This window comes from Rhinopithecus bieti, unplaced genomic scaffold, assembly GCF_001698545.2.
Source record: "Rhinopithecus bieti isolate Rb0 unplaced genomic scaffold, ASM169854v2 scaffold_11380, whole genome shotgun sequence".
NCBI classification, from domain to species: Eukaryota; Metazoa; Chordata; class Mammalia; order Primates; family Cercopithecidae; genus Rhinopithecus; species Rhinopithecus bieti.
In genome coordinates this window covers 1350693-1374685 of record NW_016807225.1, presented here as the reverse complement: position 1 = coordinate 1374685, position 23993 = coordinate 1350693, and the positions used below count along the sequence as shown (strand labels likewise).

Below are 23993 nucleotides of genomic sequence, written 5' to 3'. Positions count from 1 at the left end.
CTTCCCCCCTCCCCACCCCAGGCCTCACTTCTTGGCTCAAGATACAAAAGGGCACTCTCTACTGGCCCTGGTGTCAAATGTCAGCAGTCTCAGGCCTGGATGCGGTTGGATACAAAGCCATGAATCCCAGTAGCTTTCACTCGCATTTAACCATGCTCCAAGGAATTCCAATGATTGTGCCCAGATCCACGGGCAACACACCGTAGAAATGACCTCATCCATTTCACTACTATGTACTAACACCCTCAGGGTGGTTTCCTACCCCAGTCCATGTCCTCCAGATCTGTGTCCTGCAGAGGAAGAGACAAGGCCCCACTATAACGCAGGAAGGAATAAGAACTGCCTCCTCAGCCCATGTGCTTACAGCAACTTAATTGAAAAGCTCAAGTCAATCTGAGTCAGTCTAGAGGAGACCTCCCTTCCCTAGTCTCTACCAGGCTCCGGCCCTTCCTCGGGACCACGCTAGGTCCCACTGCCATGATGTGCTAGAATCTGCTCTAAGTAAGAACAAGGTGCTAGAATGAGGCCCAGCAACCAGGAAAGGGTTTGGAAAGGGTTGCTACAGCCCCATCTGTGTCAGATTGTGCCAAGGCGAGTCTTCCTGGTGTAAGCCTATGATGGAGAGCGTCCGCCCGGGCTCTCCTATGGTGATTACAACATGTGACCTCAGGGGACCTCTGCCCTCTCCTCCCACTCACACACCCAGATCCCCTGGCCTGTGCTTCCTGGAAGAGGTAGAAGAGGCATCTTGAAGTCAATGACAACGGAGAATGAAGGTGCCACTGAAGAAGCAAAGCAGCACCGCTTTGCCTGTGTTCAATCCCTCCACACAAGTGGAATCAAGGGAGAATGTGCACAGCCAGGACAGAGGCTGCTCTGAGCTTGGGAGGCACAGCACCTCCTAAACATCTCTGCAGAACAAACTTTCAAACTTAATAACATGGTCCCCGGGGGTTTCTCTATAGTATACCAGCACTAGGGAGAAGCAAAATCATCTCTGCGGAGGGTTGATGGAAGAAAGGCAGGAATATGGATGAGCATCCATTAAGGCTCTCTCTCTCAAGCCTAAGGAATTACGATATTCGAGGGTATGAGACAGGTGCAGAGAGGGAGAGAGCCTGGCAGGAACACCAAGAAAAGACCTATGACTGCTGGTTACATAGTGCTCTGCTTCCTTGCTTGAGGCCAACAGCATGTGCCTGCCTGTCACCAGGCTAACCCGGGACCCATGACGGGACAGGGAGAAGACTGATTTTCAGTTCCTGCATGATCAATTTATAGGGTGTGTGGCTTCCTCCTAAAGATCCAGGAGGAGGACTCTGGGATCCTCTACCGCTGCCTTGATTTTGCGGAGGAAAGTCACAGCCTCTCTGCCGTCAATCAGCCGGTGGTCGTAGGTCAGTGCCACGTACATCATGGGCCGCACCTCCACCTACAGAGAGGAAAGGTCAACAGGTTTGTCCCCAGCAAGCCACAGCCAGCCTTGCTGAAGGAGGAGACTCAGCACGGCCCATAAGAAAGTTCCTATTTCCAGAGCCTTTCCTATTGATGTTGCCTCTGCATATTTACAGTATTTTCAAAGACCAGGCCTTACCCTCAGTGCAAAGCTTCCCCACTCAGAAACAAAGTTTGCCAAGAAAACTGTCCTCTCACAACTGTCTTTTATTTTTTAAAAACATACACTGCCCTCTAATGCATCTGCTGCCTACAAGGAAAGTTTTCCCTTCAGTTCTGGCTGCCTGTACTTGCTTCTCTGGGGTTAGAATTAAAAAAAAAAAAAAAATTAAGCTGGGGTCTACAAATTCTGGAATTATATGTGTAGTTGGGTGTGTGGGCATTTTCCAGGAAGAGCTACGGATTTTGGTTTCACACAGGATTCAGTAACCCAAAAGGATTCTAAACACAGGAGTTCCCAGAAAGCTTTTTGATATCAACATATCTTCTAAGGGCCAGCTCAAGCCCCTTTAATACTTAATTCTCTGAACTCCCGGGAAACTTCCAAGCTTTATCATACAACTTGCCAGCTCGTAGACTGACATGCATAAATGTCATCTGTTTCCCAGGGGCAAGGGACCACGTCTCCAACTATATCTCCCACTCCATAGAAGCAAACAAGCCTTCTCAGCTCAGTGGTTCTCAAACTTGAATATGTATCAGGATCATCTGCACTTCCTAAGTCTGGGATGGGGTCTAAGAATATGCATCTCTAACAAGGTCCCAGATGATGCTGATCCAGACCACAATTTGATAATCAGTGCCTTAGCTATTAGAAACTAAGAAATGGAACTTAGGCCTGAAATTATAGTTAATGTTTTGCAATTAGCATTTAGTTGGATTTCCCCTTCATCAAGACCTAGCCACTAGGACCTTAGAAGTGAGTTCCTACCTTGCCTCCTACAGCCACTGGCCTGTCAAAGATGGCATGCATCCCCAGGATGGCAGACTGAGGGGGGTTAATAATGGGTGTTCCAAAGAGCGAGCCAAAAACGCCTCCATTGCTAATGGTGAAGGTACCGCCATCCATATCTTCAATGGCAAGTTCATTCTTTCGGGCCTAAAAACAGATTTCGTAATTGAAATATTAAGCCAACCCAGCTTCCTTCATCTAAAGTCAGTCCATAATCCCAGCACTTTGGGAGGCTGACGCAGGAGGACTGCTTGAGGCCAGTTCAAGGTCAACCTGGGCAACATAGTGAGACCCCACCTCTACAAAAAACTTTATTAGCTAGGCGTGGTGGTGCACACCTGTAGTCCCAGCTACTCAGGAAGCTGAGGCAGGAGAATCGCTTGAGCCCAGGAGTGCAAGGCTGCAGTAAGCTATGACTCTACCACTCTGCTCCAGCCTGGGCAACACAGTGAGACCCTGCCTCTAAAAACAAAAAAGTGAAGGAAGTCCAGAAAGCTTGTATCATGAGACTGATGGCACAAGTGCCAGCTTCCGTGTGACAGTTGTCCGGCTGAGGTGTCTATGACCAGGGCTCCACCAGAGAAAAGGCACAACTTCATAGAGCTGAAGACTTCAAAGAAGATCTTTTCTAGCAGGTCTCATCTGATGAGATTTCAGTTACCAGAGCGCAGTGAACTCCACCAGATAGATAAAATACTTAGCTCTCATGGGCCACTGCTTTTCTCAGGGGCTATGCACTTGACGTTCCATGAGCACTGCTCGCTGGCGAGCCCAGCCTTCCGAAGGCTCTCTTCCCTCGCCTGCTCAGTAGCTTGTATACATCTTTCTACTTTACCTTCTCTCCCAGTTCAGTGATGGTCCGTTCAATATCTGCATAATTCATAGCTTCCACATTCCTGATGACTGGAACCACCAGACCCTGAAGAGGGTGAAGAGCTGTTTTCAGTTGCAAATTAACATTACCTTTTATAGTTACAACTCCCTTGATTCAACCAGTGGTATCCCCTCCCTAGAATACCTTCATTACTCAATGTGATTAACAGAAAGTCTTAAGATAAAAGAATGTGGCATGGTTTAAAAGAAAAAAAGTTACTAACTCCTTCCTAAAAATACAGAATTAAAGAAATGATTTCTCTTGTGTGATCTCCTTCTTCACACAGATAAGGTGAGGGTCTAAGACCAGCGTTCCCATCTCCTGCCCCAACATACCCGTGGGGTGGCCACTGCAACACTGATGTCAATATAATCCCTATACACCACTTCTTTGGTTGTATCGTCAATCACTATGAGAGAGAAAATACATGTTACACACAACTCCCCAGGCAGGCCAAGGCTAATGAGGTAATATCTGCATTAACAGAGTAAAAATCTGCAGAGCTTGATACAGTGTGGGCGGACCAACCACCATGAACACCATAGCATTATGCAAGGCAGCTGGCATTCCACTTACTCCATCCCAACCAAGCGTAGTATCTCCCAAGTCCCCTGACTGAGCCTGGGCAGAGGAGCATCCATTTCTTTGGCAGCCCTAAGAAGGGCTCAACACACTGGCTTACATAGGATAGGTATGCACTAAATTCTCGTTAAGTAGCTCTATTCAAGCTCTCCCTTTGCAGAGAATGACTAAGGTTAACAAATGTTCCAAAAAAGGGCAAATTTGGAAAGGAAAAGGGGTACAGAGATGCTACACATTCTCTGCTTCCGACTCTCAACAAGAGGAAGGGGGGAGATCCAAGAGTAAGCGGGGTGATCTGGCTTTGAAATATGCTACCTTGAGAGATGGCAAACCAGCATCTGAAAATGTACACCTAGCACTAAGGGGAAAATAAAGGCTTGGGAATCATTTCCACAGAAAGTCCACATTGTATTGTTAGATAAGACATCCAGAGGAGGCCGGGCGCGGTGGCTCAAGCCTGTAATCCCAGCACTTTGGGAGGCCGAGACGGATCACGAGGTCAGGAGATCGAGAGCATCCTGGCTAACACGGTGAAACCCCGTCTCTACTAAAAAAAAAATACAAAAAACTAGCCGGGCGAGGTGGCGGGCGCCTGTAGTCCCAGTTACTCGGGAGGCTGAGGCAGGAGAATGGCGTAAACCCGGGAGGCGGAGCTTGCATGTAACGTGAAAAAGAGGCCACGAGAACTTTTGAGAGCCGCCTACATGTGTGGGTAAGCAGAAGGGGCCCACTGAAAAAGACAGCATCAGTCAGGGAGGCATAAGAAGAATGGGAAAAACAAGAAGAGGTATATATATGGGCAAAACAAAGATGGCCTTCTACCTCCTTAGAGCACACTATTCAACAGGAGGGACTAGGGCTTCTGCTTCTAGACCTTTAGGGCCCCTGACATTGCTGAGGATGGCAAAAGTATCACTGCCCCCTCTCCCATCTCCCAAGGAACAGAGAAGTGTGTCAACAGGAAAGCAAAGTGCTTGTTAGGTCCACACTACAATGACATAGGTGAGTAAAAAGGAAAGAAAACGAGCACCAAGTCCATGAAAGAGAGGCCAAGCCCAAGCTCCCAGTGAGGCCCATCGACCTGAGATCGAAGGTCAGCCAGGAGCCTACACCAAGTGTGGAAGTCAGGCCCCAAGGTAACAGGGCCTGTGGAGCTGGGGAAGGGGAGGAAGCCAGAACACGAGCTTCCACCTTGACAGGAGACAGCCTGGAGAGCTGGGCTATCCCAGAACTGCCTGCTGCCTGAGCAGCTGCCAAGCAGTACGCTGGGAAGAGAAACTGTCCTGCCCAGCTGGTGGGGAGAAAGTAATCATGATGCTGCTTCAAGGAAGTGAACCAATAAATCCCTGGGGAAGATACTCATATTTCTATAGGTAGCAAATAAAAAGCCTTGGTCTGTTGATCCTCTGCATGTGGGAGCAGGTCTGTGCTCATACACCTACCTCCCAGGACCTCTCCAATTCCGGCCACAAGCAACTCACCTGCATTTACAACAGGCTGTTCCTGCAAGGCAAAGGCTGAGGCCTTCACAAATGCCGACATGAAGCCTAGTTTGAGGTTATGTTTCTTCAAAAACGCCTCTTTGTGCCGAGCCCTCATCTCCTGGATGTTACTGTGAAAACATTACAAAACAAACTGACCACAAAGCCTGTATTTTGACTTTCACACAGGTTTCTCACTCCATATACACAATCAGGTGAGAGCTTTTCCCTCACTCTGGACCATTACCTTAGTTCAAGTTTTGAAATAGTCTACCTGAGGTTAACACAGTAACTCTGTTCTTTTACAAAGAAATATAAAGGAATCAGGCTCAATCTGTCTTTAAGGTGGGTTGAGCTCTTTACAGGGCTCCTTCATGGTCTAGAAGTCAGATTTCAGTGACACATCATATGAACAAGAGATCACACAGCACACCAACATCCTTCCCCTGAATAACTGAGCTATCCGTCTTGAAAAAAAAAAATGTTTTAAAGTATAAACAAAATCTACAAAATAAGCAATATTCTTTTTATTTATTGTTAGAATACAAAAAAAAACCCCCACCAAATCTGAGTGTAACTCCCATGTGATACTCCTCCTATCTCTTGATTAGTGGAGACTAAAATAAACACTTCACGGGTACATGAGGCTCCATGTGGGAAAAAGCAGTCATGGCTATGCACGGAAGGGTATAACCCAGTGTTCTTTCAGACTCATGGAAAGTCATATTCATTCTTCATCTTTCCAGAGTTAGCAGTTCCATCCACTTATTCTTTCAAACAGGCACTAACACCTACTACATGTGAGGGTCAGGGCCAGGCACCAAGATACAAAGCTAATTAAGACATAGCTCTTGCCCTTAAGATTAGTTTAATGGCTGTGATTTCTTGGTATTTAGAAAAGTGGCCACCTGTGGTTTAGGCTGCTCCCCTTCAGATGAAGCGGCAAGTCTTCTGAAAAGCCTTTACAACATGAACAGGCTTTATTCTTTTGGGACTGGTTTTTTTCAAAGACACATTGCAGAGTTAGTGGGAAATGGCTTTCCCATCACTTTGCTGCAGAAACCTCAGTATTTATTGGAATGCAATAATGCAGTTCTACGATGAAAATTGAATTTAACTTTATCTCAGGGCCAAATGCTCAGTTCTCCCTTTCTCCCTCTAATGGCCTAATTAGACATTAGCATGAAAGGTAAGATGTGGTACAATTTTAACAGCCCCCTTCAAATCTTTTGTTTTGAAAAGGAAGTTTTCCAAGGGGGACTGATTGGGTTTAAAATGCTTGTTTTCCTGATTCTAACCTTATTTAGTGCTAGGATTACCACCCTAAACACATTACTGGTTCCCAAGACACAAGAGCTGCAGAAGAGGGAAAGAGATGTGATAAACATCTCTGCTCTCAAACCTGCCCAAACGTTATTGTCTGGTCATTAAGTAGTTTCTATTTCAGAGCTCTGCCCTTGGAGGCAAAGGCTGGGACAATAGGGGAAGGGAGAAGGTCTCAGAAAGGTCCCTTATGGGTTAGCTGATCAGCAGAAGACCCAAAGGGCACTCGATCTAAACCAAATTAGGCTGCAGCAAGACTGCAAGCCATTGTTAAGTGACACCTTGATTAGCTGCTGAAAGGAGATCCAGCTATTATGTATGCTTACTTTCCAATCAAAGCTGTTGGGCCAACTGCATCTTTCAGGGCCACAAATATTTACATGTTTTGTCTTAAGAAATTGGGTAGAATTTCAAAGTCCAATTCAATTTGTGTACAATTTGGCCCTAATGCACTGAAACATAAGCTGCAGCCTTTGTGATTCATTAGTCAAGGTCCTTCCCCTACATCCTATGAACGAGAGAGAAATCTTTGGCTTGAATGTCATCCAGTCTCTTCAGAAAGTTTCCCAATAGAATGGATGACATCTAGTAAAACAGGTCACAGAGCCCTACTCTAAACAATGCCACAGCACACTATCAAGAAAACACTCCCTTCTCCCTATTTTTCAAACTCTTTCCAAAGAAAAGCAAATTTCTCTAATGAAAAGTAGATTTGAAGACTAAACCCTCAGGACAAAAAGAAACAAAGAGATGACCTGAGACTTGATTTGCTTCCTGACTTAAATATAAACTCCTACCCTGGCATTCAAAACATTCTGAAATAAGGATCCAACCTTCTTTACCATTCTTTGCTATACATAATCCTCACAACAGAAATTATTTTTGACAATTTCTCAAATGTGTCTTCTACTTTCCCATCTCATGGTCTACACTGTTAACATCGTCTGGAATGACCTTTCTCCACAAGGCTGACAAAATGCTAGCCATTCTTGAAGACCTGTTTAAAAATTCTTTTCTGGCCAGGCATGGTGGCTCATGCCAATAATCCCAGTGGGAGACCAAGGCAGGAGGATGGCCTGACCCTAGAAGTTCAGGAGACCAGCCTGGGCAACATAGCAAGATCTTGTCTCTACAAAAACTAAAAAAATTGGCCAAGCCTGGTGGCACATGCCTGTGTTCCCAGTGGTCCCAGTCATTTGGGAGGCTGAGGCAGGAGGATCACTTGAGCCTCCCAAGTCCACACCACCATACCTAATTTTTTTTTTTTTTTGAGCTAGTCTCTTCTGTTGCCCAGGTTGGAGTGCAGTGGCACAATCTCTGCCACTGCAACCTCCTCCTGGGTTCAAGCAATTCTCGTGCCTCAGCCTTCCCATTAGCTGGGATTATAGGCATGTGCCACCATGCCTGGGTAATTTCTGTATTTTTACTAGAGGCAGAGTTTCACCATGTTGGCCAGGCTGGTCTCGAACTCCTGGCCTGGCCTCATGTGATCCAACCACCTTAGCCTCCCAAAGTGTTGGGATTACAAGTGCGAGCCACTGCACCCAGCCCTCACTTGGCTAATTTTAAAATTTTATGTAGAGACAGTCTCGCTATGTTGCCCAGGCTGGTTTCCAACTCCTAAGCTCAAGCGATCCTCCTTCCTTGCCCTCCCAGAGCTCTGGGATTACAGGCACGAGCCATGGCGCCCAGTCTATAACCCCAATGAATTCCACAGTACAGTACTCTGTATACAGTACACACTCAAAACATGTTTGTCAAATTTCTCTTCCTGACAGTGCTGATACCTGAACACATCAAAATCTTGAAGAAAACAGGTGAGTCAACAATTAGCTCACTATAGAAATGGGCATACCCAGTGAATTAGTACCTTTGGTTAACATTCTAAGGTTATTTAAAAACACAACTTGTTTTCCATTTCACTATCAAAACTGGGTAAAATGAAAGACAAGCCTAGCCTATCTTTGCCTTTTCATCTACCCGATTCTGAATCACTTAGGAAAACATGTAAGGAGCAACCCCTGTGTGAAAGAAGTAGGGTGTGGTGCCCGGGCTCTTGGCATGCTGTCAAGGCTTCTCCACCCCGAGTGGGAGACCTTTGCATAAACCACGTTGGCCTGGTTGTCCCATCTCTGTTTGGCAACCTGACACTAGTCAGTGTGTACAACTATGACTACTCTCATTTATCAGAAATCACAAGATTCAGGTTTAAAAGTCTAAAATGCTAAGTTGTTGGGTTTTTCTTGAGACAGGGCCTCAGTCTGTCACCCAGGCTGGGGTGCAGTGGCATGATCTCAGCCCACTGTACCCTCAACCTCCTGGGCTCAAATGATCCTCCCATCTCAGCCTCCCAAGTAGCTGGGGCTACAGGTGTGCACCACCACACCTGGCTAATTTTTGTATTTTTTGTCGAGGTGGGGTTTCACCTTGTTACCCAGCTGGTCTTGAACTCCTGGACTCAAGCAATCTGCCTGCCTTGGCCTCCCAAAGTGCCAGGATTATAGGTGTGAGCCACTACACCTAGCCAAGGCTAAGGTTAAGATCATGGAGAAGGCAGGCATAGTATCAGGAAAGCCAATTAGAGAAGAAGCCAGTGGGTTGCTCTGTGAAAGTTAACAATAAACAGGCCGGGCGCAGTGGCTCACAACTGTAATCCCAGCACTTTGGGAGGCCGAGGCGGGTGGATCACGAGGTTAGGAGATCGAGACTATCCTGGCTAACATGGTGAAATCCTGTCTCTACTAAAAATATATAAAATATATAAAAAAATATAAAAAATTAGCCGGGCGTGGTGGCGGGCGCCTGTAGTCCCAGCTACTCAGGAGGCTGAGGCAGGACAATGGTGTGAACCCGGACAATGGCGTGAACCTGGGAGGTGGAGCTTGCAGTGAGACAAGATCGCCCCACTGCACTCTAGCCTGGGAGACAGCGAGACTCCGTCTCAAAAAACAAAACAACAACAAAAAAAACAATAAACAAAGCAAAGAGATACCTCTTCCCTGACAAGTTAGTTTTAGAATCAGCACTAGATAAGGAGATAAGGACAGGGGCAAGTTCAAGTGTTCTCTAACAAAAAAGGGCTTAGGGGATAAGAGGGACTAGAGACACTACCTCATGTCAATCTCGTTAAAAGTTGTCAGCATTGCACATGTATTCTGGGCCTCCTTCAGACGCTGAGCGATGCGCTGCCGCATCCTGTTCATTTTCTCCTGAAAGCGAGAGTGGAACAAGCATTGACAATCTGATCGCTCTGGGTCAAGCATTCCCCATGTAGTCAGAAAGAACATGGCTTGCCACGAGTGGATGGCCAAGGGCTATAGTATCTAAGTAAAACAAGAGCTCTAGGCTTCCCTTTCCTGTGGTGGCCCTTTCTCCTCCAAGCAAAAACATGCAAACACAGGCCAAAACTACTCACTCAGATGTGCCTGAAGCTTGACCAAGAATGAAGGCTCAGAAACGGTGATTTAAAAACCAAAACCAATTTATGAAAGAATGTAGTGTAGTCTAGCCAACATAAGAATCATAAGAAAAAGGGCACTTTCTATTGCTAAAGACTTGCATGACAATAGCTATTTGTGGAACGGAACCTCATAAGCAACAAACTTTTGAGGCTATCATATTTTTAGGAAGTATTCTCAGGCAGAGGAACCACACTCTTGACCATACTTCCTTGAGGTTTTATGTCTGCACCTGACAGCTATTGCTACTGAGTATTATCCCTTAGCTACAGCTACGTATCCCGGAAGTATAGGAATAGAGCTCACTAAACCACCTCTCGAAGTGTGTGACATCGTGGGAGGAAGGGGGTGAGTTACTAAGCTACCATCCCCTACAAATATTTAACTTACCCAAGGCTTTCAATGGTAGCATAATATAGCAGGAAAGCCACTGAACAAGCATTCAGAAGACCTCGGGCTCTAGTCCTATCATTTGATGGTGATGTGACTATGAAGAAGTTATATCCTAAACTCCCTTTGTCAAGGTTGAGGGAATGAGTTGCCAGCCATTCAAAGGTAGGCACCACCACACCCATACTCCACTAATCTCAACACTTCCCCCTGCCTCTTTCCTGGAAGTGGTCCGCAGAGGCTTACCCGATGTTCTGAACGCAGACCTTTGCCAGCTCCTGGCTCAGCTAGTGGTGGGGCAGCAGTGGGTTTCACTGCAGACACTGAAAATGAAGAGAGGATAAAGTGGCATCAGACAAAAAAGGAAACATCTACTGAGTTTGTGCCAGTGCTTTCATATGTACTGCTACTTAACCTTCAAGATATTCTAAGGTGTATTAGTATCACTCCAACTTCACAGATGAACAATCTGTTCAGATAAATTAAGTGACTAGCCTAAAGACACACAGCTAGTAACAGAAAGCTGAGATGCAAAACAGAACTTCGGATACAAAGTCTAGAATTCTTTCTACAAAGCAGTCAACCTGGCCTGTTCAGAACCATGATTAGTCTTAGAGTTTACCCTGTGAGGGAACATATTAGACGAGATGTTCTCCCACATGACACGTGGGAGTTGGAAGCCTACCAGGTTTGCTAGAAGGAGGTTGTGAGGGTGAGGGCACTGGTGGCATCTGAGTGGGTATGGGTGCTGCAGGGGGAGGAACTGGTGCTGCTGTAGGTTCTGCCTTTGGGGCTGCAGCAGCAGGAGCTTCGGCCGGTTTGGCCTTAGCAGGAGCAGCTGAAAAACAAGAAAAGTAGATGCCACTGGCACTATCTGAAATGGAAAGCAATCAAATCACAGCTACTAAGCCAAATTTAGTGGCAAAAACTCTAGCTCCAATCAAGTAACAAATGTCTACTGGGTATCTGCAATATGCAAGGCACTATGAGACACACACACACAATGACATAAGGCACTATTCGCTATTCCTCAGGGTCCCTAAATGTCCATCAGATAACTGGCTCAATTTAGCTCCCTTCTCGATTTCACAGGTTTCTACTGAATAAATTCAGCAAGTACTTTCAAAGCACCTACCAAGCCCAAGAAAATGTAAACTTCCAAGAGAAAAAAAAAAGTCTAGGCAATTTAAAATATTGAAATGCATACCTAAACGTATTTCTAATTACTGATATTCTCCATCCTCTATTCTAACATTATATATGCAAGACTACTACTAAAAAATAGGCTGGGTGCAGTTGCTCATGTCTGTAATCCCAGCAGTTTGGGAGGCCAAGGCAGGCGGATCACGAGGTCAACAGATCAAAACCATCCTGGCCAACATGGTGAAACCCCGTCCCTACTAATACAAAAATTAGCTGGACGTGGTGGCACGCACCTGTAGTCCCAGCTACTCAGCAGGCTGAGGCAAGAGAATCACTTGAACTCTGGAGGCAGAGGTTGCAGTGAGTCAAGATCAGGCCACTGCACTCCTGCCTGGGCAACAGAGCAAGACTCCATCTCAAAAAAAATAATAAATAAAAAAAAATAAAAAATAAAAATTCATCGAGGGCTAACTTAGGCTTAAGAAAGTGCTTCATCCAGGATGACGCATAAATCACTGAGGACAAATAATAATCTCACAACTTTAAATGAAATGTTTGTTTCTATTTTTCTCCCATCTGGACATTACATCCAGGGATAGTGCTAAGACAAACTTCTGCAACAGGAGGACTACCCTTATTTCCTAGCCTTCTACCATATATGGTTTCTACTCTGAGCTTCTGGTCTTGCCTGATTAACCTCAATCATGTGGTCGATCTGCCTTATTAGTGTAACAATGAAAAAGAAATAGACATTTGTGACTCGTTGGTCTACGAGTATGATTCTCGCTTAGGAAAAAGAAATAGAGTTTTAGTGGTTATGAAATTTCACTAAGAGTCAGATAAACAGTTATTAATCTCTAATCCTATCAGGTCTAGTACAAAGTATTTTGTTTCTCATTTCTTCCCAAAAGAAATACCAACCCTTCCTAGAGATATGAGAGAATAGATGTGAAAAGAAACAACACTGAATTCCCCATAATAGACAACGAGCATTTCCTTTGAGCATTACGTCAGCGCTCAAAAAGTTCTGAAGCATTTCAGATTTTGGATTTTCAGTTTTGGAGCATTTCAGATTTTGAGTTTTCAGATTAGGTATGCTCAATCTGTATATCTATAAGAAAAGGTTCAGTTTCTCAGCTCCTGCTAAGAAACACCCATGGAAAGAACAGAGTATAAGGTTTATTTTTTTAAAAATAAACTTTTCTTCTAGAATTTGACATTTAAAGTTCACACTATATATAAATTTACCCCTTATTCCCTCAACTAAGGGCAGCTGGAATGATAGAGTCTTTGACATATCAGGGAATTAGCACATTATGCTCAGTCCCAATCCCAAGAGGGAACACTGGAGACCTTGACCACCAGGAGAACTTCTTTACCACCAGTTTTCCTGAGTGTGAAAAGTGGAGTGCCTCCTTCGACTTTTCCCCCATCAGGTACCAAAAGAGCTTCAATCACGCCATTTGCTGGTGATGGAACCTGCACAGATGTCTGGAAGAGGAAGACAGATGGAGAAAGTCCAAATGTTTATCCAGCATTAGAAAATTAGCTGTATAGAATCTCCAATGAAGCCGGGCATGGTGGTTCATGCCTGTAGTCCCAGTACACTGGGAGGCTAAGGCAGGTGGATCACTTGAGGTCAGGAGTTCAAGACCAGCCTGGCCAACATGGTGAAACCCCATCTCTACTAAAAATTACAAAAATATAATCCCAGCTACTTGGGAGGCTGAGGCAGGAAAAATCGCTTGAACCTGGCAGGTGAAGCCAATATCGCGCCATTGTACTCCAGCCTGGGTGACAGAGCGAAACGCCATCTCAAAACAACAACAACAAAAACCTCCAATGAGTCACAAGAGTTGCAACACAATATATAAGGCCCTGCACACAAACACCTAAGGCCACAATTTCAGAGCAAGGGTGATGACAAGTCAACGCTATTGTGAAGATTCACTCTTTCTGTCCTTTCTCAGAAACATTCAGGCAATATTCAGTTAATAGGTTTCCAAGTGATACAGGAAAAACTGGAAACAGCTTACTTACCCTCCTCACCCCCTCACCACACACTACAAGACTAAAGCTACTAAATGAAGTACATAGTACACACACAGCAAACAATTGAAAGTTAAATGCAGGTCAGGCGCGGTGGCTCACACCTGTAATCCCAACACTTTGGGAGGCAGAGGCAGGCAGATCACCTGAGGTGAGGAGTTTGAGACCAGCCTGGCGAAACCCTGTCTCTACAAAAGTACAAAATTAGCTGGGTGTGGTGGCATGCGCCTATAATCCCAGCTACTAGGGAGGCTGAGGCAGGAGAATCGCTTGAACCCGGGAGGTGGAGGTTGCAGTGAGCTGAAATCAGGCCACTGCACTCCAGTCTGGGCAACAGAGCAAGACTGTCTCAGAAAAAAAAAAAAAGGAAGTTAAATGTAAAAGTTTTTTTTTTAATTGAACGAATCCAATAATTTTACAACTGAGGTTAGAGCTAGTTAAAAATTATCTCTAAACAAGTTAAGTCCCTGTTTCTTTCATTAGGTTAACTAAGGGAAGCCCATGAAAAACTGGTAATATAAGATAAGCCTACCTTGTCAGTTTCAATCTCACAAACCACTTCATCTTCTGCAACGGTGTCTCCAACAGCTGAAAAGACAATCAAAGTCTACCTGTTAGCCGGGAGCCTCCAGTATGTTACAAGAACCCTTTCCTACAGGGCCAGCAGAAAGTACGTATGTAAAGAAAAGGGCAGAGCTATAAATTCTACAACTATCCTTGGGGGAGGGGAGAATTTTAGAAAGCACTTAAACTTAAGAAGTGAGAGGAGCCAGGCACAGTGGCTCACGCCAACACTTTGTGGCAGGCCAAGGCGGGCAGATCACCTGAGGTCAGGAGTTTGAGACCAGCCTGACCAACATGGTGAAACCCCATCTCTACTAAAAATACAAAAAACTTGGCCATGCGTGGTGGTGGGCACCTGTAATCCCAGCTACTCGGGAGGCTGAGGCAAGAGAATCACTTGAACCTGGGAGGTGGAGGCTGCAGTGAGCCGAGATCATACCACTGCACTCCAGGCTGGGAACAGAGTGAGACTCTGTCTCCAAAAAAAAAAAAAAAAAAAAAAAAAAAGAAGAAAAAAAAAAAAAAAAAAAAGAGAGAGAGAAAAAAAGAGAGAAAAAAAGAACTAAATCTCACCTTTCTCCCACCTGACATCTCCCTCTGTGACAGACTCTGCAAATGCTGGGGTTTTGACTGTAACCAAGTCATCCTCTAGGAAAAATGCAAAAAAGAAAATCACAAGTAGTTCATTTTTCATTATTTTCTTTAATTAAACTCAATCAATTGTTGCTTTTCCCATAAAATTCCATTCCCAAGAAGGCAGGTACTTACTGCATACAGCTGTAGTTCTGAAGAAGCGAACACTGAAGACACTGTTGTTGTTAATGCTACAAAAGAAACGGACGTTAACTCCTTTAGCAGGTGAACCACTCACACTTTAGTTAAGGCCCCATGGGTCACCTTTCCCTTAAACAGTGACTCTTGACCAGGGGTGTCCATCAGTGTCACTTTGGGGAGGAACTTTTTCAAAGTTCACATGTCTAGGCCTCTCCCCCAGGGATTCTGACTCAGCAGGTCTGGAGTAGAGCCTAATGACCCAGGTACCTTAGACAGTGAGCTCCCCAAGTATGCCCAGGCCCCTGTGTTGCAATGCAATGCCAGCTCTCACAAAACAGACTTACATTTGGTTCTTTAAAGAAAAAATAAGCACCTTGGTCCTTTGTAGACCAAAAGGACTTAGAATCTTGATTTGGTTTTTTGTTTTTTTAAGACTTGCTCTGTCACCCAAGCTAGAGTGCAGTGGCATGATAATAGTTCACTGTAACCTCGAACTCCTGGACTTAAGGGATCCTCCCACCTCTGCCTCCCAAGTAACTGGGACTACAGGCACATGTCACCCAGCTAATTTTTTTAAATTACTCTTTGTAGACTATGGACTTCATTGCCCAGATGGGTCTCCAAGATCCTGCCCAAAGCACTGGGATTACAAGAGTGAGTCACCATGTCCAGCCAGGTCTCTTTCTTAACTAAATCCAGGATAGATATATGGCTTGCCCAGGGTACAAGCCATTGTGCAAGGTATAATGGAATTTCTGCCTTCAAGATAACAGATTCAGATCAGATAAGGCAGCAAGATTAACAAGGCTATCTTGGGAGTAAAACAAGGTGTTATGCCAAAAAAAAAAAAAAACAACAAAAAACCCAAAACAAAAAAACCACACACAAACTCCATATGGTATCTCCTACTCGGTTCTCTTGCTAGAAAGCAGCACATCAATACATTCTGGACTCATTCAAAACGAACCTCAAAGACCAAGGCATTTACTAATATGGCCTTTACACAGAAACTGGAGAATGAACTCACCCTGTATGCACAAAGCCATTAACAGTGGTTACCTCTGAGGAGTGAGAGATGTAGACATACATGGTATCTCTGGTTATGTGTTGCACACTTACACCATTTGGGAGAAAGATTTGGATTGATGGGGACTTTCACTTTTTACACTTCAGGATTGTTTGAATATTCTACAACAAGCATTTTTATAATAGAAAAGTAAAATAGATTTAAGTTGCCTTTAGGTATTTTACTTTCATAACGTCAAAATAACTGTAAGATCTATGTATAACCAAGAAAAAAATGAAGATATTTAAAAACTACAGAATACAAAATGTTCTACATATAGTTTGTAACCATGTAAAGTACATGCCTACAGGCAAGAACTAACAGGTAACATGCAAGTGCAGAGACTGCTCTGCAAGTCATCCAGGAACCCAGAGCAGTGGCCACCACTACCAAGAGGCATTCGGGGGGCTAGAGAACAAGGATAAAAAAGTCTTCTCATGGACACCCTTTTACTTTTGAATTTTAACCATGTAAATATAATACTATTAAGTAAAACATAAAACCAAAAATTGTTTTACAATAAAAGATTTCTTAAATAAAGTGGGTACCTTATTCACAGAAAAGGCACAACACACACAAAGATACTGGAATAGGGTGACATGATTGGGGTGATCCCACACACAGTTCACTTTTTCCTCATTATTTACTTTCAAATATTTAGTGTATTTATGGTAGAGATTCATGATTGTCCCAATTTTCATTTAATTGCAGATGAGTAATACATTTTGAATATCTAAATAACTAGATGTTCACTGCAGAATATTAGAAATAGCAAAAAGAATACTTACAATGGGATCATACCACACAGTAGAAAATGAAATCATTTTGTAACCTGCTTTTTCCCACTTTTCATAGTGTGAACATGTGAACGTGCTACAGTTTAGCCAATCCCTTGCTCTTTGCCATTTTGAGATAAATCTGGTTATACCAGTTCTTTAGTATAGATTCCTAGAGATGGAATTGCTAGACGAAAAGGTACACACAGGCCAGGCCATGGCTCACACCTGTAATCCCAGCACTTTGGGAGGCTGAGGCGGGCGGATCACCTGATGTCAGGAGTTAAAGACCGGCCTGGCCAACATGGTGAAACCCCGTCTCTAGTAAAAATACAAAAATTAGCCAGGTGTGGTGGCGTGCACCTGTAATCCCAGCTACCCAAGAGGCTGAGGCAGAATTGCTGGAATCCAAGAGGCAGAGGCTGCAGTGAGCCGAGATCGCACCACTGCTCTCCAGCCTGGGCGATAGAGAGAATGCCGCCCCAAAAAAAAAAAAAAAAAAAAAAAAAAAAAGAGAGAGAAAAAAAGGTACACACATTCAAAGACTTATAACTATCAAATTGTCCACCAAAATAACACAGGAATTCATATTTCTAGTACTGAGTGCAACATTTACTCAATTTAAAAAAACCAGCCAGGCACCGCAGCTCATGCCTGTATCCTCCACTTTGGGAGGCTAAAGCAAGTGGATGGATTGCTTGAGCCCAGGAGTTTGACACCAGCCCGGTTATCATGGCGAAACAATCCCATCTCTACAAAACATACAAAAATCAGCCGGGCATGGTGGCACGTGCCTGTAGTCTCAGCTACTCAGGAGGCTGAGGTGAAAGGATCTCTTGAGCCCAGGAGGCTGAGGATGCAGTGAGCCAAGATCAGGCTACTGCACTCCAGCCAAAGTGGCAGAGCAAGATCCTGTCTCAAAACAAACAACAACAACAAAAACCCTCATTGTGATGTATAGTAAGAAGCTCATCCGCTGACCCCTTCACTTTGAGGATTCTCCCTGTAGAGAAAGCAACCTGACAGCTGTTGAACAGGTAAGTAGAGAGCATTCTCTTAGCACCACCACGAAAACATTTGGAATGCAAAGCAGCATTTAAGCAACATTCATACGCAGAAGTTAATCTGAAACACACAAGGGTGGCCTTTCTCCAAACTCTGCATTATGCAGTAACAGCATTCCCTCCAAACTAGTCAGTCCCAGGACTCAACCAGTTTTAAGCTTTTACTGTTTTTAAAAAATGCTACTGAGAGGATGCTCTCAATCTCCACAATAAATGTAACCTCGAGCCTTTCAGCTGCACTTACATTCAAATAGATTATCTAGGAGCACCCTTCTATATCCCATAGAAAGAGGGTTCCAACTTAACTTTCATTACAATCTAAACACCTGTGGAGAGCGGGCACACTCCTAGTTCAACACCTGACATGGAGCTGATGTTCAAGGAACATCACATGGGAAAAGTGAACATCGAGGTTAGTCTAAGGACTCAACATAATCACCTCAATTTCTAGGTCTGGAGGCCAGTGAAGAATTCAGATGGTCAAATTTAGAACTTTATGTCTTAATAAATAACCCGTGGCCACATGTCTGTACTCCCCAATGATACTTACACAACCTTCCTGCTGTTAGGGTAACCTGGTCCCTGGCATAAGGAGACCCCTGCAAGAAACAAAATAACTCTTAACCAACAACTCTTATCTCAAAAAGGATACATGCTGGGAATGGAAAAGAGGTCTGCTCACCCCCAACCCTGAGACAGAGTAGGATCAACGGCAACAGATATAATCTTTATCATAGAGTCCTGCTTCTCAAACTTTTCCAAAGTAGCCTTAGTGGCAGAGAGCAACTGGGTATGTGAGATTGAGTGGGAATGTGTTTGGCCGGGGAGGAAAGAGAAAAAAATTTGATGGCACAGCCCAAAGTAATTATATAATCTCATTTTCCTTAAAAAGTCAGAACTTTTCATTATTCCTGTATGTTTTCATAATAAAATGTCTCTACTTGCCAAGTCTTCAAATACAACTGAAGCCTGAGAAAGACAGGGGATGGCTTATACTATGACTATACATAACCCAATTTGAGAAGCAAGGAGGATATTTGGTACGGGTTTGAAAAGACTGGGTTGGAAATCTTATCACCCAAACCCTAGTAGTAAAGATTTGGCTACTTTAGGTTCAGGGTCTCCAGCTTGTCCTAGGACTGAGAGAATCATGTCCCCATCTTTCAGTGTATTATTGACTTCCCATGCCATTCTGAAGTCTTCCGCCCTGGTCACTCTCAACAACGTAAAAGCCGCTTTCTGCCCACCAGCTGTCCTTATCATAGTTAACTGCATGTCCCCAACTGATGACTATTAACTACAGCTGCCTCTTCTGAATTCTTTCTATCTTTTTTCTTTCAGATTAACAATTCTTTCTGAATCCTAGGCTCAAGAGACACCAAATGAGAGCTAGCTCTCTCTTATGCCCACTTCCTCACAAACAACCCAACACAGGTAAGCCAGTCACCTCTATGTCCAGCAGCCAATGACTACGCAGTGCAAATTTTAAGCATAGTATGTTCTTGAACTAGAATAGCTGGTGCCCCACACTGATTTTGGGAACCTGGAGTCTAATTCAGAGTTCATCCTACAGCACATTTCATTTGTACAGCACTTTAGGGTTTATAAAAAGCTTTCCCATAATGACCTTACTTTGATTTTCCAGTCTCACAACTCTCTGAAGTGGAACGACCATCTGCCATTATTCCCATTTCATATAAGTAGGGCTTCTGGAGGTTAAGTGACTAGCCCAAGGTGAATCCCTGAGCCTAAATGCAAATCCCCAAGTGCAAGGTGCTTTCCATTGTCCTGCCCACCTATAAAGTGGAGAAAATGTTCACTGAGATTGTTCAGGGTTCCCACTTGAAAAAAAAAAAAATATATATATATATATATATACCACAACACACATAATAGTATATATATATTTTTTGATAGACGGAGTCTCGCTTTGTTTGCCCAGGGTGGAGGTTCGTGGCCGGATCTCAAGCTTCACTGCAAGCTCTGCTCCTGTGGTTTATGGCCATTCTCCTTGCCCAGGCGCTCCGGTAGCCGGGACTACGGGCGGCCGCCACCTCGCTCCGGCTAGTTTTTTGCTATTTTTAGTAGAGACAGGGGTTTCACCGTGTTAGCCAGGATGGTCCTCGATCTCTTTGACCTCTGATCCGCCCTGCCTCCGGCCTCCTAAAGTGCTGGATTACAGGCTTGAGCCACCCAGCGCGCCGGGCGAAATGTGTATTTGTTATTGAGAGTCCACTACAAGCTGATATTGTGCTAGGTGCCTTATGTTCTCATAACTCAGGACAAAGTCCACACACTTTACATGATCCTGTACCGTCCAGCCCACTCTATCTTTCCTGCCAGACAGATTTCTTCCCATGTCTATCACCGGTCAAGCCTTTCCTGTCTGAAAACCTTTGCACAAGCAATTCTCTTTGCCTGGAATACATTTTCTTAGCTCTTTTATACTCAGGTCTCAGTTAAATGTCACTTCTTCAGGGAAGCCTTTACTGACATTTCCAACCCTCCCAAGCTGGGCTACATCATCCCACCCTCTCATCACACCCTTTATTCCTCTCTGGTAGTAACTACAATTTAATTATGCCCTTGTCGGAGCATAACTGTATACTTGCTCTCTCTCTCCAGCTAGCCCATAAAATCTCGAGGCTAGAGTCCATCTGTATCCCTGTTACCTAGAACAGTGGCTGGCATATAGTAAACACTCAATAAATGATCTGTTGAGTCCATGAGTAAATGAAAGCACGGTGGGTTAAGAGTTCAGGCTGGGTCAGGTAGACCTGGCTGGATCAACAGCTGGGTGTGTAACCATGGCCAAGGCTTTTAAGCTCTCGTCTTGGGTTATGCACTTGTAAAATAAAAAAAATACTTTTTACTGTTTTGTGATGATTAAAAAATCCACAGAAAGCAGTCATATAAATGCTTGGCACAAAGAAAGCCCACAAGATCAACTCATTCAACAAATACTTAGGCTAGGCATATAACAGAAAATAAGCTATGGATGACACTTTTTTTTTTTTTTTTTAGCTATTGGGATAAAATCTAAACTCCTTCAAGTCTCTATACCATCTTCTATCTCATGCCACTCTCTCCGTTAACCAAAATACTCTGGCCAAATCACCTTTTTTCCAGTTCTTAAGTTCTGCCAACCTCTTTGCTTCCTCAGGGTCTTTGTACATGCCATTCTCTTTCTCCTGGATTTCACTGGGTTAGCTCCGTCACATCCTGCTGGCCATAACATTTTTTTTTTTTTTTTTTTTTGAGACGGAGTCTCGCTCTGCCGCCCAGGCTGTAGTGCAGTGGCCAGATCTCAGCTCACTGCAAGCTCCGCCTCCCGGGTTCACGCCATTCTCCTGCCTCAGCCTCCGGAGTAGCTGGGACTACAGGCGCACGCCACCTCGCCCGGCTAGTTTTTTGTATTTTTTTAGTAGAGACGGGGTTTCACCGTATTAGCCAGGATGGTCTCGATCTCCTGACCTCGTGATCCGCTCGTCTCGGCCTCCCAAAGTGCTGGGATTACAGGCTTGAGCCGCCGCGCCCGGCCAACTTTTTTTTTTTTAAGACAGAGTATCGCTCTGTTGCCCAGGCTGGAGCGCAATGGTGCGATCTCGGCTCACTGCAAGCTCCGCCCCTCGGGGTTCACACCATTCTCCTGCCTCAGCCTCCCGAGGAGCTGGGACTACAGGCGCCCGCCACCATGCCCGGCTAATTTTTTGTGTTTTTTAGTAGAGAGAGGGTTTCACCGTGTAAGCCAAGATGTCTCGATCTCCTGACCTCGTGATCCGCCCGCCTCGGCCTCCCAGAGTGCTGGTACTACAGGCGTGAGCCACCGCGCCCGGCCATGGCCATAACTTTTAAGTCACCTCCTCAGAAATTTCTGGGCTCTTCTGTCCACCCTCACACGTTTCCTTCTCAGCAGTCACAAAAATTTGCCTTTGTTCGCTTGTTTAGCAACTGACACTATCCAACTAGCCAAGGAGCTCCACGAGGGCAAGAACTGTACACTTCTGTATCCACTCCTGTATCCCTAGTGTCTAGCACAGTGCCTGACACAATAGAAACTCAACAACTACGAGCTAAATGAATAAACGATAGCTCATGATTATGTAGCATTGTGTCTCACTACTCTCTGAACCGAACTGTCTTTACGTATTACGACAAACACAGGCACTCCCGAGTTCCTCACAAACTGCTCTGTCCAGGAGCAGAGCATTTTAGGTGACGGCAAGGGCAGAACTTACCAGGCAGGGAACGTCTCCCTAGAGGGCAGTTCCCCTGTTGAGAAAGAAGACATTATCGACGTCACCCAAGATGAAAAAAAAAACAAAAAACAAAAAAAAACACCCAGCTTTTTCTTTGAAGTACACGCTCAAAGCTGTACCAGTGGTGGTGACAGGTGAATCTCGTAACTCCGAAGGTGAATGCAACACACCGTGCTGGCAGTTCCAATCAACACGCTGGGCCTGCCAAACTATCTCAACTTCCCAATGGGACTCACTAATACCCACTGATTTTAGCAGAGCAAGAGAAGACGGGCGCCGAATCCCGCCAGAGGACTCCGCCGCGCCGCCTCCCTAACTCTGAGTCGAGTAACTGGACGGGCGCGGCTCCCCAGCTCCAGAGCGGAGGGTGGGGTACAGCAGGAAACGTTCCCCGCGGGCTGCCTGGAGAAGGCAGGGGGCCGCTGGGCTCCGCAAAACGGTCCCGAGGGTAACCACGGCCCCGGGCCGCCCAGCCCGCGCGGCCTCCGCGTCCCAGTGCCCTTGGTGCCCGGTCTGGCCGGCGCGCCGCGCCGCGCCCCTGCCTTCCAGGCCTTCTGTCCGCCCGCCAACAGACTCCTCACCCGTCGGGGCCCCGGCTCGGCCAGACCGTACCTTCTGGAAGGCAGAAAGCGAGCGGCTGAACGCCCGGGACACACAGCGGGACCGCGACAGCATCGCGGCGGCGGAGCCGAGGGCGGGCGGACACCGGATATAGGGCCCGGCAACAACCGGAAGTGGGGCGGGCCGCAGTACCCGCTGCCCGACGAGGGGTGTTCGGAGCGAACCACTGGCAGGGGGTGGGCGCACGGCTGCGCCCAGTTGCCCGCGCTGCAGCCCAGGAGTCCCGCTCTCTGGAGCAGGCAACCCTAAGGCGCTCTCGGGACCCTCTGCACTGCCTGTCAGCCTGAGATGGTTCTCCTGAAGGTGTCTACGACTGTCCCGCCACCAGATTGCCCCCGGAGTCAGGCCTCCCCCTACCCTTCCACAGAACTGGCTCTGAGCTTGGCGCCCTTCTCTTTCGGGACCCAATGGCACCGCGCCTTTCCTCCTCTGTACCTTGGGAAGAGAACGAAGGAGAGGCACGGACTTTGAATTGAAACCTTGTCAGACATGCATGCCTGATCTTACACTTGTGTGGCCTCGGGCAGATGACATTGCCCCCCACCTCCAGCATCAGGTTCCTTAACTATTAAAAAAAACAAAGAAACAAAAAAGCACTTGTTACTTCCCTGTCTTCCTAACCCCGAGTCAAAGAAACAGAATCCCAGGAATTTCTAAAGGGCTCCCATTGCCTTTTTACGAGCCGCATATCTTCACCAACTATAGCCTTACTTCTCAACAGCTTCTGATTTTCCCCCTACGCAAATTCCAGCCAAACTAATTGTTCCCCATACATCTTGTGCATTTTGGAAGTTGTTCGTTTGTCACCCTATCCCTAGAATATAAACTCCCAGCTTTTTTTTTTTTTTTTTTTTAAAGAAACCAGGTCATAGTTCACTGGAGCCTTGACACCCTGGGCTCAAGCGATCCCTCTGCCTCAGCCTCTGGAGTAGCTGGGACTACAGGTGCCACCATGCCAAGGTGACCTCCCCACTCTAAGTGTGCCATTCTTCCCGCTGACTTGAAGTGAAAGCACATAGCATGAGTATTCACCTTTAAGGCTCACTTCCTAATAAAAAAAGATGTTCTTTAAACCTCTGGCTGAATTAGTAACACATAAATGTACGAATGAAAAAATTAACCACTTGGTGCCTGTTCATGATGGTTTCTTTATCGGAAGCAT

At 45.4% G+C, this 23993-nt stretch overlaps 1 protein-coding gene across 1 annotated transcript; it reads right to left on the bottom strand.

Moving 5' to 3' along the window:
- Positions 1-1155: 1155 nt before the first annotated feature.
- Positions 1156-22953, bottom strand: DLST (dihydrolipoamide S-succinyltransferase). The gene is made up of 15 exons (XM_017880511.1): positions 22823-22953; positions 22190-22223; positions 18502-18550; positions 15040-15095; positions 14845-14919; positions 14240-14295; positions 13038-13149; positions 11201-11353; positions 10762-10838; positions 9779-9876; positions 5345-5475; positions 3617-3690; positions 3243-3326; positions 2387-2554; positions 1156-1432 (listed from the first exon to the last, which is right to left on the bottom strand). The coding sequence occupies exons 1-15, from the start codon at positions 22883-22885 to the stop codon at positions 1298-1300; spliced, it is 1365 nt and encodes a 454-aa protein (XP_017736000.1). The 5' UTR covers positions 22886-22953; the 3' UTR covers positions 1156-1297.
- Positions 22954-23993: the final 1040 nt, after the last annotated feature.

Bases quoted from the DNA above. Each gene is read 5' to 3' on its own strand.
- DLST (XM_017880511.1), bottom strand. From the start codon at position 22,885: ATGCTGTCGCGGTCCCGCTGTGTGTCCCGGGCGTTCAGCCGCTCGCTT. The intron at 13,150-14,239 runs GTAGGCTTATCT...TTCCTCTTCCAG, and splicing joins GTGAGATTGAAACTGACAAG to ACATCTGTGCAGGTTCCATC. The intron at 5,476-9,778 runs GTAGTGTCTCTA...ATGTTTTCACAG, and splicing joins TTTAACGAGATTGACATGAG to TAACATCCAGGAGATGAGGG.